This window comes from Falco punctatus (genome assembly GCF_963210335.1).
Source record: "Falco punctatus genome assembly, chromosome: 4".
In the NCBI taxonomy this organism is placed as follows: Eukaryota; Metazoa; Chordata; class Aves; order Falconiformes; family Falconidae; genus Falco; species Falco punctatus.
In genome coordinates, this window is record NC_137583.1 from 7,932,583 (window position 1) to 7,946,772 (window position 14,190).

General features: G+C 61.8%; 3 protein-coding genes across 7 annotated transcripts in view; 1 reads left to right on the forward strand and 2 right to left on the reverse strand.

The window, feature by feature from the left end:
* PARP3 (poly(ADP-ribose) polymerase family member 3) overlaps positions 1–14,190 on the reverse strand; it is a 112,426-nt gene that overhangs the window by 80,111 nt on the left and 18,125 nt on the right. The window lies entirely within an intron of this gene.
* GNAT1 (G protein subunit alpha transducin 1) lies at positions 1,059–6,032 on the forward strand. Its single transcript, XM_080384492.1, has 8 exons — positions 1,059–1,289; positions 2,713–2,755; positions 2,988–3,129; positions 3,204–3,361; positions 3,445–3,573; positions 3,659–3,788; positions 3,875–4,028; positions 4,285–6,032. Exons 1-8 carry the CDS (start codon positions 1,184–1,186, stop codon positions 4,473–4,475), a joined length of 1,053 nt encoding a protein of 350 aa, XP_080240618.1. The 5' UTR covers positions 1,059–1,183; the 3' UTR covers positions 4,476–6,032.
* LOC308062670 (guanine nucleotide-binding protein G(i) subunit alpha-2) overlaps positions 6,224–14,190 on the reverse strand; it is a 59,419-nt gene continuing 51,452 nt past the window's right edge. For 4 of the 5 annotated variants that reach the window (XM_080384471.1, XM_080384470.1, XM_080384468.1 and 1 more), the window contains one exon: positions 12,304–12,346. Coding sequence is in view for 1 of the 5 variants with exons in the window: in XM_080384472.1 (XP_080240598.1) it covers positions 6,586–6,776; positions 7,152–7,305; positions 7,543–7,672; positions 8,798–8,926; positions 11,441–11,601; positions 11,982–12,123; positions 12,304–12,346 (950 nt within the window). In the remaining 4 variants the exon portion in view is untranslated. Of the gene's footprint in view, positions 6,406–6,568; positions 6,777–7,151; positions 7,306–7,542; positions 7,673–8,797; positions 8,927–11,440; positions 11,602–11,981; positions 12,124–12,303; positions 12,347–14,190 lie in introns of those variants that run through there. The other variant, XM_080384472.1, reaches the window with a different exon arrangement.

Genomic DNA, 14,190 nt, shown 5'->3' on the forward strand with positions numbered 1-14,190 from the left:
GCGGGCACTGGGGGAAGTGGCATGGGGACACAGAGGGATTACTGGGGTGTCCCTGGGGACACTTAAGTTTTACTGAGGTGGCCACAATGGAGGGTGCGTGGGACACTGGAGAGGGGCCTGGGGACATTGCAGGGGTCACTTCGGTTGGCATGGGGACATTGGGGTGGCACTGGGGTGCCCCTAGATGTTGGACAGGTTTTTTTGGGAGGTATGTCCTAAGGACACGGGTTGACTGGAGTTGCTTGAGAACACTGGTGGGGGGATCCTAGGATTTCTCCTTGGGATACTGGGGAGTGTTACTGGGGAGGGGCTTGGAGACCTGGGGGAGGGTACTCGGGGCATCCCTGAGGACATTGTGCAGGTGTTGCTGGAGGGGCCTGGGGACACTCTGGGAAGTGATACTGGGCTGGCCTGGTGACGCTGGGAGTGTACTGGTCGGTGGCTGGGGACACTGAGTGCACCCGGGAAGCCTGAGGACATTGACTGAGGGTCCTAGAAGGGACCCTGGGGACACAGGGTGGGGTGACTGGGGCTGGCATTCCATCACTGGAGGTACAAGGATGCCCTGGGGGCAGAGGGACCTGGAGAACTGGGATGGGATTTACCGGTGGGAGGGACTGTGGGCAGTGGTCCAGAGCTGGGGAGGGGCATGACCAGTGTAAGCTGGGGACAATGGGGACATTTCCACCCACTGCCCCCAGCCCCTGCAAACCCTGGTGGACACCCCCTCACCACCACCACCCCCAGCTTCAACTCCCCACTCCAGGGTCCACAGCAGAGCCAGAGCTATGTGGGGGTCCCGTGTCCCCGGGGGTGGCCAGGTCACTGCCCCAGCCTCAGAGCAGGGGCAAAGCGGGGGGCTGGCTGGCCTTGCCCCCCCCCGCAGAAGCGCTGACGCCGGGAGCTGCGGGACTGCTGAGCTCAGCCCGCTGCAGATTTAGGGGGGTTTATCTGTGGAGGGGAGTGGGGGCCCAGCTTAAGCTACAGGTGCTGAGCACAGCACCTCACCGGGCGGCCCCCGGGGACCTTGGCCACGTCCTTGGCCCACATTGGGTGGTGGGTTGCGGCAGTGGCGGCGGGCACAGGGAGGAGTGCGCTGGAGACGGCGGGGGGCTGGAGCTCGTTGCCCATCCTGGTGCTGACCTCCAAGGAGCGGGTGAGCCAGAGGGCCGTAGGGCGGAGGATGGGCGCCGGGGCCAGCGCGGAGGAGAAGCACTCCCGTGAACTGGAGAAGAAGCTCAAGGAGGACGCTGAGAAGGATGCCAGGACCGTCAAGCTGCTGCTGCTGGGTATGGAGGGGACAATATCCTGGGCGAGATACCCATCCTTTGTGCGTCTCACCCCAACATCCCACCCGGCATTCCTCTGACACCTCCTGGCACCCCTCAACCCAACCAGCCCACCCCAACATCCCACCCAGCGTTCCTCTGACAGCTTCTGGCACCCCTCGACCCAACCAAGCCCCCCCAACATCCCACCCCATGCTCCTCTGACACCCCCTCCAGACACACCCCCTAAACCCAAGCAGCCCAGCCCAACAAATCACCCAATGTTTCCCTGACTCCCCCAACAACCCTAAAACCAACCAGCCCACCCCAACAGTACCCCCATTCTTAGGCAGTCCTAAAACTACCCCTCCACACCTCAACAGCCCACCCAATGTTTCCCTGATGACTCCAGCACCCCTAAACCCAGCCAGCCCACCCCAAGCATGCCCCCAACAGCCTCCTGGTCCCAGGCAACCCTAAAACCAATCAACCCACCCCAAGTACCCACCCAAAGTTTCCCTGACACCCCCCATACCCAACCAGCCCAGTCCAACAGTCAACCCAACAGCTCCCTGTTCCTAAGTACCCCTAAACCCCACCAGCCCACCCCAAACGTTCATCCAATGTTTTCCTGATCCCCTCCAGCACCCCTAAACCCAACCAGCCCACCCTAACAGTCCCTCATTCCCAAGCTCCCCTAAAAGAGCTCATGTCAACAGCTTGCTCAAGACCCCCCCCCCATCAGGCACCCCAAACCCAACAACTCAACAGCTCACCCTAAGATCCCCCAGCTTCCAGGTACCGCCCAAACTCAACCAACCCACCCAACATCCCCTGACTCCCAGGCCCCCTGACCCCAACGAACCCATCTTAAGAGCTTTCACCAACACCACCTACCAGCACCCTACCCCAGCAGCACCCCCAATCTCACCCCATCCTCCTAGGCACCTCCATGCAGCCCACACCATCACCCCGGTGTCTGTCCCTGAAACCCTCTGGCACTGTGGGTCCCTCCCAGTCCCTTCCAGCTGTCCTGGTGATGCCTGAGAACTGGGGTGCCCTGGACATGGTGGGGCCATGGGTGCCATTGGGTGCTGTCCTCCTGGCCCAGCCCAGGGCACGTCCCCTTGCACTGCCACAGGCTTGGGGCATTGGGTGGTGGGTGGCAGGGTTGCAATGCCACCATGTCCCTAACCTCTCCCTGGGTCCCCAAGCACGTCCCCAGCTAAGCCACCACAGATCTCATTAGCCACGGTGGCTCAGCCCAGCCTTAATGCCCACTGGCACCAGTCTGTAATCCCCCTGCCCTGAGCCATGGACCTGGCATAACCACCAGTGCCCCCAAGCTGTGCCAGGCACTGGGGGTCTCAGGGGGCCAGTGCAGGGTGGAGCCAGGGCTGCTCATGGTGTGGGTGTCACCGTGACCCGTGCTTTGTCCCCTCAGGAGCAGGGGAGTCGGGGAAGAGCACCATCGTCAAGCAGATGAAGTAAGTGCCACTCAGATGTGCCTCACCGTGCCACGTGCCTGCCCCATGCCACAGCCATGGGGTGGCCCTGTCCCACCATGCCCCCCTTTGCCCCATGCCACAGCCATGGGTTGCATCCACCCCTTAGCGCCTGGCTCAGCTCCATGGCGCCCAGCTCATCCCCATGCTGCATCCATGGGTGCCCCCCACCCCATGGTGCCCAGCTCAGCCCCACGTCTCCCTCCCTGGCCAGGATCATCCACAAAGACGGTTACTCGCTGGAGGAATGCCTGGAGTTCATCAGCATCATCTACAGCAACACGCTCCAGTCCATTCTGGCCATCGTGCGAGCCATGAACACCCTCAATATCCAGTATGGGGACGCGGCTCGCCAGGTGGGGAGCACTCCACTCTGGGCAGGAGGGGTTCCCCCAGCCCCCTGGCCCTGCTGAGCCCCTCTCCTTCGTAGGATGATGCCCGCAAGCTGATGCACCTCGCGGACACCATCGAGGAGGGCACCATGCCCAAGGAAATGTCAGACATCATCGGGCGGCTCTGGAAGGACTCAGGCATCCAAGCCTGCTTCGACCGTGCCTCTGAGTACCAGCTCAATGACTCAGCCGGCTAGTACGTGTGGTGGGGGGGGCTGGGAAGGAAGGGCGATCTGGGAGTGCTGACCTGTGTCTCATGCTCCCTGCGTGCTTGGCCAGCTACCTGTCAGACCTGGAGCGCCTGGTGACCCCTGGCTATGTCCCTACGGAGCAGGACGTGCTGCGCTCCCGTGTCAAGACCACCGGCATTATTGAGACCCAGTTCTCCTTCAAAGACCTCAATTTCAGGTGGGGGCCGAGACCTTGGCAAGGTATGGTGCCAGGGCTGGGTGGGCAGGGGGTGGGGGTGCTGATCCCACCTTGTTCTTCTCAGGATGTTTGATGTGGGTGGCCAGCGCTCGGAGCGGAAGAAATGGATCCACTGTTTCGAGGGGGTGACCTGCATCATCTTCATCGCGGCCCTCAGCGCCTACGACATGGTCCTGGTGGAGGATGACGAAGTGGTGAGGAAGGGTCACCACTCCATACCCCCTCCACTTTGTCCCCCTCACAACGTAGGGGGTCACCATGGGGCTGCATCCCTCCACAGAACCGCATGCACGAGAGCCTGCACCTCTTCAACAGCATCTGCAACCACCGCTACTTCGCCACCACCTCCATCGTCCTCTTCCTCAACAAGAAGGACGTCTTTCTGGAGAAGATCAAGAAGGCCCACCTCAGCATCTGTTTTCCTGACTATGACGGTGAGGATGGCAGCAGCTCTCCCACCGGGTGCGGGCGGGTGGCGGTGGGGTGGTGGTGAAGGGCCGGGTGCTAGCACCCTGCAGCAGCCACCCACCAGGTGGCCCCAGCACCCCATGCAAGTGATGCTGCACCAGCCTTGCTCATGGCCCGGCGAGGTTTGCCCGCTGGGGGAGCACTGGGTGACACCGTGGCAGCACCCACGGCGGGGGGGCACACCAGCCCAAGAGGGGACCCTGCTCATTGCCATGCCACCAGGTCCCAACACCTACGATGATGCGGGCAACTACATCAAGCTGCAGTTCCTGGAGCTGAACATGCGGCGGGACGTGAAGGAGATCTACTCCCATATGACCTGCGCCACCGATACCGAGAACGTCAAGTTCGTCTTCGACGCTGTCACTGACATCATCATCAAGGAGAACCTCAAGGACTGCGGGCTCTTCTGAGTCCCAGCCCCAGCACCCCCTCCTCAGCCTGGGCCTCCCCTCCACTGGGGGCCAGCCCCACTGCTGCCCCCAACCCCATCTCTGCTTGCCCCGAACCCCCAGGATTTGACCCGTTCAGCCCCAGAGCCACCCCTGAGTGGGTGGCACAGCCTCACTCCCCCTCCCTCCCAGTCGTCTTACCGGCCAGCACTGTGGGCACCCAGTGCTGCTGGGTGCTGGGGGTCACTGGGTGACCCTGGGGTACTGGGGCTCCCTGGCTACCCCTTGGATCTGGGGGTACTGGGGGTCCCTTGGGCTGCTGTAAGGTGCTGGGGCTCCCTGGGTACCCCTTGGAGCTGGGGGTACCGGGAGTCCCTTGGGTGGTGGGTGGTCCCAGGGGTCCTTTGGGCTGCTGCACGGTGCTGGGTGTCCCTGAGTTCCCCTTGTTGCTGAGGGGTGCTGAGGAGTCCTGGGTTCCCACTGGAGGTGAGGGGTGCTGGTGGTCCCTGGATGACCCTTGGCACTGGGGAGACTGGGGTTCTTTGGGTACCCCCTGGTGCTCAGTGTCCCTTGGGGTGCTGCAGGGTGCTGGAATTCCCCAGCTGGGGGATCCCTTGGGTGCTGGCATTCCCTGGGTACCCCTTAGAGCTGGGTGCTGCTGGGGGGGTCCCTGGGGGCTGCTGGGTGCAAGGGGTGGTAGCTCTCCCTCAGGGCCACAGGGTACATAGTACTGGGGGCCCCCCCCGAGTGCCACCGTCCCACTGCTGAAGGGCCAGGGGATAGCCATGCCCCCCCCCCCAGCAGCAACCCCAGCTGCTGAGCCAGCACCCCCGGATGGGCTCAGCCCCCCAGCAACCACCCTCCCCAAGGGTCCCACCGCTGCCCTCACCTCCCATTCCCAGGGGATGCAGCTGAGCCCCCAGTGGGATGCCAGCTCACCCCAGGTCCCTCTCCCACCCCCAGGGGACCCCCCCAGCCCTCCCACAGAGGTGAAGCACCCACCCCCACGAGGGCAGCAGTACATATATTTTTTTTCTTTTCTTTTTTTTTTTCCTTTCTACATTTTATTATTTCAAACCATGTGAACAATTCGGTAAAACATCCTGTGGGAAAAGCAAGGCCGCAGGCACCGGCTGAGGGCCCCCCCCCGGGCTGGAGGGGGGACAGCAGGGGCCACTGTACAGCGGGCTCTCCTCGCCCAATGCAACAGCTAGCCCTACAAAACTAGGCTTAGAAAGAAGGCGGGGTGGGGGTGGGATACAGGCAGCAGGCAGCATCCCCCTGCCCGCCAGGGGCTGCCCATCCCTCCGGACAGCAGAGCGGAGGGCAGCGAGGCGGGGTGGGGCGCAGACACCACCCCCCCCCCCCAAGGCACACGTTTGGGGGGTGGGCTGGCCATGGAGGACGCAGCCACCACGTAGCACTTGACGCTTTTAAATAGTTTGGTAAAAAGGTTTCTTTAAAAAGCAACCTTGCCCCAGCCGGTGTGGTGTGTTTTTTTGCATGGTTTTGAGTTTGTGGTGGGGGTTTTTTTTTCTTCCTTTTTCTTTCTTTCTTCTCTGGTCTACTAAAAGGAATGTCATCAGTCGTGTTTTTTGGCTGGGTGGGCATCCCCGAGGGGACCCCCCGTGTCCCCCCACAGCCAGCAACACTTGCAATGTAAACAGTGAGAGCGCTAGGGCTCGGGAGCGAATGACAAGGGGGGCTGGAGCGGTTCAGGGGTTAAAAACCAAGATGAAAACCTTGTTTTCCCCAGGAAGGGTGACACCGGTGAGGAGGAGAAGAAGGATGGCGGGGGGCAAGCATGGATGGCAGGGGGGACATGGGCCCTGCCACTGCACTGGCACCCAAAAAGTCTCTTTATGGGGTGGGGGCGGAGGGATGAATCCGAAGAGAAGCAGGAGGTGGGGAGGGCGATGTGGTCCTTCTTTTGCCGGCAGGGCCGGGGGTCCTAGGAGAGAGCAGGTGGTGAGCAGGTGGGGTCTGGGGACAGGGGACACGGGCACCTACCACCAGCCTGTGCCACAGCAGGACCCCAGGCAGCGCCCGTCCCAGCCCCAGGGGATACTCTGTGACACCCCTTTTGGGGGGCCACCAGCAGGACCACCACCCACCTGGGCAGCGCCAGCCCTCAGAAGAGCCCGCAGTCCTTCAGGTTGTTTTTGATGATGACGTCAGTAACGGCATCAAAGACAAACTGCACGTTCTTGGTGTCGGTGGCACAGGTGAAGTGAGTGTAGATCTCCTTGGTGTCCTTCCGCTTGTTCAGGTCCTCAAACTTGCTCTGGATGTAGCCAGCTGCCTCATCATACTTGTTAGCCCCTGGGGAGGAGGAGACATGGGGGTGCCCCACAGTCGCCCAGGGACACTGGCACCCCCCCGCCAAAGGGGCTTGCACTCAGCTTGGCTCCCCACGCCACTGCAGCCACCGCCCCGATGCCAAATTGATGCTCCCCAGGCACAGCAAGCCTCAGCTAAACACCCCAGGGCTGCTGCCCCTTGTCACCCCTCATCTTCCCCCATCCCCTGGGGCACGCAAACACCACCATACCCCACTTGCTGCCCCAACACATGGCTGCCTGGGCACAGGAGAGCCACCATCTCCATCCTCAGCATCTCCTGCCACGCTGCCCAGGCAAGGTGCTGCCCACCCCTCCTGCCAGGGGCATGGGGGCGTACCACGGGTCCCAGCAGTACCTGTGTACTCGGGGAAGCAAATGGTGAGGGGGCTGTGCACGATCTTCTCCTCGAAGAGGTCTTTCTTGTTGAGGAAGAGGATGATGGATGTGTCTGTGAACCACTTGTTGTTGCAGATGCTGTCAAACAGCTTCATGCTCTCATGCATCCGGTTCTGACAGGAGAGGTGGCAGCTGAGCCAGGCAGGGACCCCCAGGCAGCACCCACCCCACTGCTGCCCAGCCCACTGCCCCCCCACCGCTCCTGCCTGTCTAGGCAGGGGATGCTGACAGCCCTGCAAGGCTTGGGCCATGCTGGCCAGGGCACTGGTGGCCACCAGAGGAGGGGGTGCTCCCCCAGCCCCCCAAGGAGGGAATGGCTTATGGTGCCGTCTCCATCCCCCTTGACTCACCATCTCCTCGTCTTCAGCCAGCACCAGATCATAGGCACTCAGGGCCACGCAGAAAATTATGGCCGTCACCCCCTCGAAGCAGTGGATCCACTTCTTCCGCTCCGAGCGCTGGCCACCCACGTCGAACATCCTGCAGCAGTGGCAGGGCAATAGGCAGCAGCTCCTGGCCCCACCCCCCACCCAGCCTCAGTTTCCCCAGCTGCCTGGAGCAGGAGTGGCACCGGGCAGGCAGAGCATGATGCCTCTGCCCCAGGGATTCTGCTGGTGCCATGGATCTGCCCCAGCACCCACTGTGCATCCCAGCGACAGGGCAGGCTCAGGCTGCCCCTCCATGTGGTGTCAGTGCAATGCTCCCTGGAGCAGTAGATGCTCCTGGAGACCCGCTCTGGATCGGGCATTGCGGGGTTTTGATGGACAACTTGGCCCAGGGGGAGCCACGGTGCTTGGCCAAGTGGCTGTGGGCTCAGTGGGATCACGGGCAGCACGAGGGCTCAGGGGATGATCCCAGTGCACCACATGCCGCTCCTGCTGCCAGCAGCAGAGGATGCCCTGCCACCATGGAGAAGGGCTGGCAGCAGCGCCATGGCTGCTGTCAACCACCCAGCTGGCAGGGAGGCTGCCTCACTGCTGTGTCCCCACCAGAACACGCTGGATCCCCCTGGACCATCCCCTCTGCCACAATGACACCCTCAAAGCACTGCCCTAGCAACGTGTGACCAAGTGCCTCCATCCCACCAGGGTGGCACAGGGGTCCCTGCCAGCCCCCCCGCACTCGGAGAGGACCCCAGCAGATCCTTCTGCCAGCAGCTCCGTTGCCAAGTGACTAAATCCCCAGGGATGTGTGCAATGCCAGGTTTTTGCCTCTGAAATCATCGCCCTGATGATTTCCCGTGGGTTTTCAGCGAAAAGCAGCCCCGGGGTGCCAGCAGCAGCACTGGTGCCTGACCCCAAGACTCCCAGCTCCCGCCCTGCACCCTTCCCGCTGCGGAAGCAGCGTCACCACACCCGGAGGATGCCTTCCCCCTTCTCCTCCTCACCAGGGCTGGATCCGCCCCTGGGCTGAGCCCTGTGAGGCGTTTTTGAGGCTGCTCCAGCTATTTCGGTGGTTTCCGCTCTCTCTCAGGCAGCGGCTCCCGCCATGAGCAAACCCAAGAGGGCTCAGTGCATGCAGCGTTCAAGCAGAACCTAACCCAGCATTGGGAGAAAAAGGGGTTTTTTTCCTTGGAAAAGGCAAAAGGGGAAGGGTCGGACATACTTGAAGTGCAGGTCCTTGAAAGTGAAGTGGGTCTCTACAATGCCGGTGGTCTTCACCCTAGTGCGTAGCACGTCCTGCTGGGTGGGGATGTAGTCAGCACGGGCTATCCTCTCCAGGTCATTCAGATAGCTGGGGAAGGAGCAAAAGGTGCTGTGGAAGCTGAACCATGGGGTACGACTCACCCAAATCCCATGGGGCATCCCCACATCACTCCAGGGTCCCCTGCCCACATCCCGTCATCATCCATTCTGGCTGGGCACCTGCACTCCAGAGTCACCCCGCAGCCCTGCCAGCCACGGGCAGGGCAGGACAGCCAGCTGCTGGGGTGGCGAGGGGACACACAGGAACGAGGGCTTGGCGGGGGGCAGTGTGTCAGCACTGGGGGGCTGAACAGGGGATGCAGCCCAGGCTGGGGGGCTCCCCCCATTCCCCTGGCTGTGCACAGGGGGGAAACGGCAAGAGGAAAGTATTCACTACTATGGCAACCGACTGCAGTGCCGGCGGAAACAATCGATGGCACCGTGCCATTTATAGTCAAAAAACACAAAGGGCCAGCGTCCTGGGAGGAAGCAGGAGGCAGGCAGCCGGAGAGATGGGGAGCAGCGTGGCCAGGAGGCCGCCGTCTGCCCCCAGCCCCCCGGGGTGGCACTGCCTTCCCTGCTGCCTGTCCCAGCCCTGCCAGATCCCAGCTGCCGGCGGCGGCGGTGGCTCGGTCCCCAGCTGCAGCACCCACTGGGACCGGCTGAGGCTTGCTGGGGTTTTGATTTCTCCAGCTCACGTTGCTTTAATTGGGTTACTATAAACAGGCTCCTTTAAGCAAATTAGGCTTGTGTTAATTAAGACATTTGCAGCCCTGTAATCTGGTGAAAGCCAGATTACAACTCGTAAGGCCACAGGGATCCCTGGCTCTGACAGCAGCACAGCCACTCGCCAGCTCCCGGGAAACCCTCTGGCGTGGCAAAGCCGGAGGCGTAGGTTCCCCGGGACCCTGCCAGGGTACGGTGGCGGGGAGGCCGGCATGACGCTGCCACGGAGGCTCAAAAACAGCCGGAAACACACACGGCCTCCGGCTGACAAAAAAACAGGAAACACGGCAGCAGGGCTGTGCGCGGCACTCGGAGCTCGCACCCAGCCCTGGGGAGATGGCGAGCGCCCGCCCAGCCACCCCGCGCTCCTGGCACCCCAAGGGGCTGCGGAGGAGGCGGCGGGGGGCTGCTGCAGAGGGCTGGAGTGCGGGTGGGCTGCCTGCCAGGTGCATCACGGGGCTCCTCATCCCCAGGGTGCCCTGTGCCAGCAGCACCGAAGGCAGAGCACCACCCCCGCGGGGATGGATGGCATATCAACCACCACACCGGCATCTCCATGGGGCTGGAAAAAGGCTGGAGCAGCAGCTCGAGGGGGCTCCTAATTAATGCTTATCCAACCCCCGCAATGTGCCAAACGCTCCATGAACGCACTTACAGTAATACTCAATTTGCAGACACTTTGCAGATATATTTGCTCGAACTGTGCATACGAGCTGCCAGGCACCTGCTGGGTCTCCCGTGGCTCCAAACCAGCACCCACGGCACAGCGTGGCACCACCAGGGAAATGCCAGCACCAGCTGGGGAGCAATGGGGCTGAGCAGAACAGGGGCCAGGGGGGCAGGCGGGTGCCAGGCAGGAGGAAACAAAAGCTGCAGGCGCCGGAGGAAAGCACCAGCAGGAGCTTCTCCGGGGTTAGTGCTTGCCGTGAGCTTTCCTGCAACCTTTTCCACCCCGTGGCCTCAGTGCAGAAAAGGGACCCACTCACGTCAAGCAGAAGGGGACAGCTGGGCTGGCACAGGGGGACACCGAGCAGCCCCCAGGACGGCACCAAGTCCCAAGGATGCTCAATCCCTGGCCCAGCCAGCCCTGGCGGGATTTTCCTGGCATATCATGAGCTCCCCTCAGCACTGCTTTATCATGAGGGCTCTAGGCAGAGAGGGCAGAAGAGTGCTGTGCGAGCTGAACAAGGCTTCGGCTGCACCACCCTCTCCAGCAATCATACTTTAGGCAGATTAACTTATTTATTAAATCTCTTCAGGGATAAACCCAACCAGATGCAGGCAATTTACCTAAACACTAGTTTGCTGATTAATACGTTAGTGTGATGCCAAGTCCTTCCATATAAGCTCAGTTAAAAAGAAAAAGAAGCCTCTTGTGCATGCATCTTACTCATCCTGTTCAGATACAAGGGTCCCCAGTACTTTCTTTGGGGCTTTTTCTTGCCTTCGTGGCCCATTAAAGGCTATGAGGGTGGGCAGGACCCCCAGCTGTGCTCAGGTGGACATGGACGGGAGCCATCTCAGGGAGGCCAGGGGAGAGCAGCCCCCAGGGCAGGGCAGTGTGGACAGAGCACTGGCAGGAGGGGGACACCCCGGTGCCCACCACCCAGGGGACACGGCACCCTGCCAGAGGAGGAAACAGCTTTTGAAACATCTGCCTTCCCAGTTCTGCTCCGGCTCAGCCCCAGTGCTGGGCGGGAAGCAGCAGTACCAGCCCCCAAGCCTGGCAATGGGGAACAGCAGCCCCCAGGGTTTTTTTTCTGTTGCTCAGTAAAAGCCGTGTGTCCCGCAGGGCTCGGATCCAGCCAAGATGGGGGAGAAAAGCAGGGGTACTCACTAGGCAGCGGAGTCATTCAGCTGGTACTCTCGGGAGCGGTTAAAACAAGCCTGGACCCCGTTGTCAGCCCACAGCCTCCGGATCACATTGGCCAAGTCCTCTGGCATGATGCCCTGCTCCTCGGCGGTGCAGGAGAGCGCAAACAACTGTCGAGCGTCATCCTGCAGGGAAAAACCAGGGCTCAAGCATCTGCATGGAGTTATTGAAGCTCACTCTGCCTCAAAGGACCTCACCAGACCCCACCGCATCCCACGCAGACAGCAGGACAGGAGCTCCAGTGGTGGATGGGGACAAGACCCAAAGGAAGCAGCGGGACTCCCCACCCCTGCACCCGCCAGGGGCTGTGCCAGGGCAGCCACCCATGGATTATGCTTTGGGTCCTCCCATTCTGAGCGCCAGGGACAGGAGGTCACAGCCAGCCAGGGAGCAGCAGGGCTTGTGCAGGGCCACACTTAATTCTGGTCCAGCTTCGGGAGCATCTGCTTTTGCACCCAAGAACCCCCACCCCTGACAGGCATGGCAGGAACAGGAGGGCACCCACCGCTCTGGAAGAGTCTCCGAAGTCAATCTGTAGGTTCCCCATTGCCTTGATGATGGCCATGATGGACTGGATGGTGTTGCTGTAGACCACAGCTTTGTACTGCCGGCACTCCTCCTCTGAGTAGCCATCCTCATGGATGATCCTGGGGCAGGGGAGAAACACAGGCAGGGTCAGCCCTTGGCGGGGCACCCTGGGGTGTTGCTCCCGACCCATGCTCTGTGGCAACACTGCTGGGGAGCTTTGCCCAGCCACCACCAGTTTCAGAGCCCATGGCCGAGATCTGCGTGACACCGGCCACAGCGATGGTGCAGGGACCACTCACTTCATCTGTTTGACGATGGTGCTCTTCCCAGACTCGCCAGCACCTGGGGAGAAATGAGAAGGGGGGGTGAGCAGTGAGGTGCTGCCCTAAGCTGGGGACCCCCACCCTACTGGGACCCCCGCAGCCCAGGAAGGGAGGGCAGTGGGTGCCTCAGCCATTGGAGAAGAGCTCCCAGTGCTGCCCAGAGCAGATGCTTGGGTGGGCACTGCGAATGTCAGGGCCAAGAAAGGGGGAGGAAAAGGGAAGCCCTGGGTGGACCTTGCAATAGCTCCCAAAGGGAGAAATGACACCTGCTGTGGGCCAGGAAAACAGCATCAACACACTAACATTTGCCCCACAGTCCTGGCATGCTGCAGCCAAGGTGACCGGCAGTCCCGGCTTCGGCTGAGCTTGGGGACCCCCTGCGATGGGGGGCTAAGCCCTACCCATCACTTCCCACCCCAGCTCCAGGCCCTGGTATGCCAGGGAACAGTGGGAGTGTCAGCCTCACCGTGTGTCCGTGGCTGGAGCCAGCAGCAGCCAGGACGGGGAGATGCTCGTGCCCCCAGGTACAGGCTGGGGGCCAGGCACCCGAAGCTGAGCACCCCAGGGAACTCGGGAAGAAGCTGCTGCCTCCGCCAGCCGGCTCGAGCGGCTCCCAGCGGGATCAGCCGCCCCCGGGTTGCTTCGTACATAGCGCGCACTCCAGCCTGCGGGTCCCTGCCCCAGCCCTGCTGCAGAGGCGGCTGCCAGCAGGGAAAGCCAACAGCTTTTCGGGTGGGTTTATTTTTCAGCATCCAAACGTGGGATGCCAGGGGTTCAGAGGGGACAGCCAGGGCACCTAAGGCTCCCCCTCTGCCACCCTCTCCCCCTTGGGGACATCATCCCCGCACAGGCGACACGCCGCTCCTGGCCCAGCCCTGCCTCCCTGGCCTGGGAGCGGGGAAGGAGCAAAGTCACCCCGGCTGCAAGAAAGGGGAAGTGCAAAGGGGAAGCTGAAAGGGATGGTGTATGTCCCTTGTCCCCCTAGGCAGGGAGTGCCACTGAGACGGATGAACGCCTGGCTCACCTCACCCCAGGACCTGCAGCAGGATGAGCCCCCTTTGGCCGGGGACCAGTGTGGCCCCCGCCTCTGGGTGCAAATCCCAGGGGATCCCCCCAAACCAAGTCTACACCTGCATCCTTTCCCAGCCTTCTTGGCGGGTCCTCCCACTGCTGCCCTCAGCCATGGAGCCGCCCTTACAGGGGGCCCCAAGCAGGCACTGGCAGGGCTGTGCTGGCATGGCCACAGAGGGGGAAGAGAGATTACAGAGGAGCTTACAAAAAAAAAAAAAACACCAACCAAAACCCCCAAAAAAGTAAATGGAGATTATGCTAAAATTAACTGGGAAAAACAGAGCCTGTCGTGCCAGCTGAGACATGGCGGCAGTGAGCAAATGCCTTCTGCCCGTGCCACCGGCATCAACGCAGCCTAGGTGATGGGCACGTCCCCCACAGGCACTATCACGGGCACGGCTCAGGGCATGGGCCCCCCCGACATTGGGGCCATGCAGACCCTATATTTATGGCCATGACTGCCCCACTGCACGGCTTCCATGCTGTATGTGCTGAGGGAGCAGCTTTGCCCAGCCCAGAGGTGAGCGCTGGGCACGGCAGGGGCTCTCCGGCTTCTGCCGGCGCCCTTGGGATGCTGACGCGGCACCCGGCGCAGCCCAGCCGGTGTTCGTGGTCAGTGCTGGCAACTCCTGCCCAGAGCTGGGAGCAGGGTGGGGGAAGGACTAAGCATATCCCTTCATTTTTTCCATTAAATACCTCTGGTTTCTGACAACGTCACCCCATATGGCTGGGCTAGGCGGCCAAGGGCTGGCTGCATTCACTGTGCCCTTCCCCAGTGGGTGCCTGGACAGG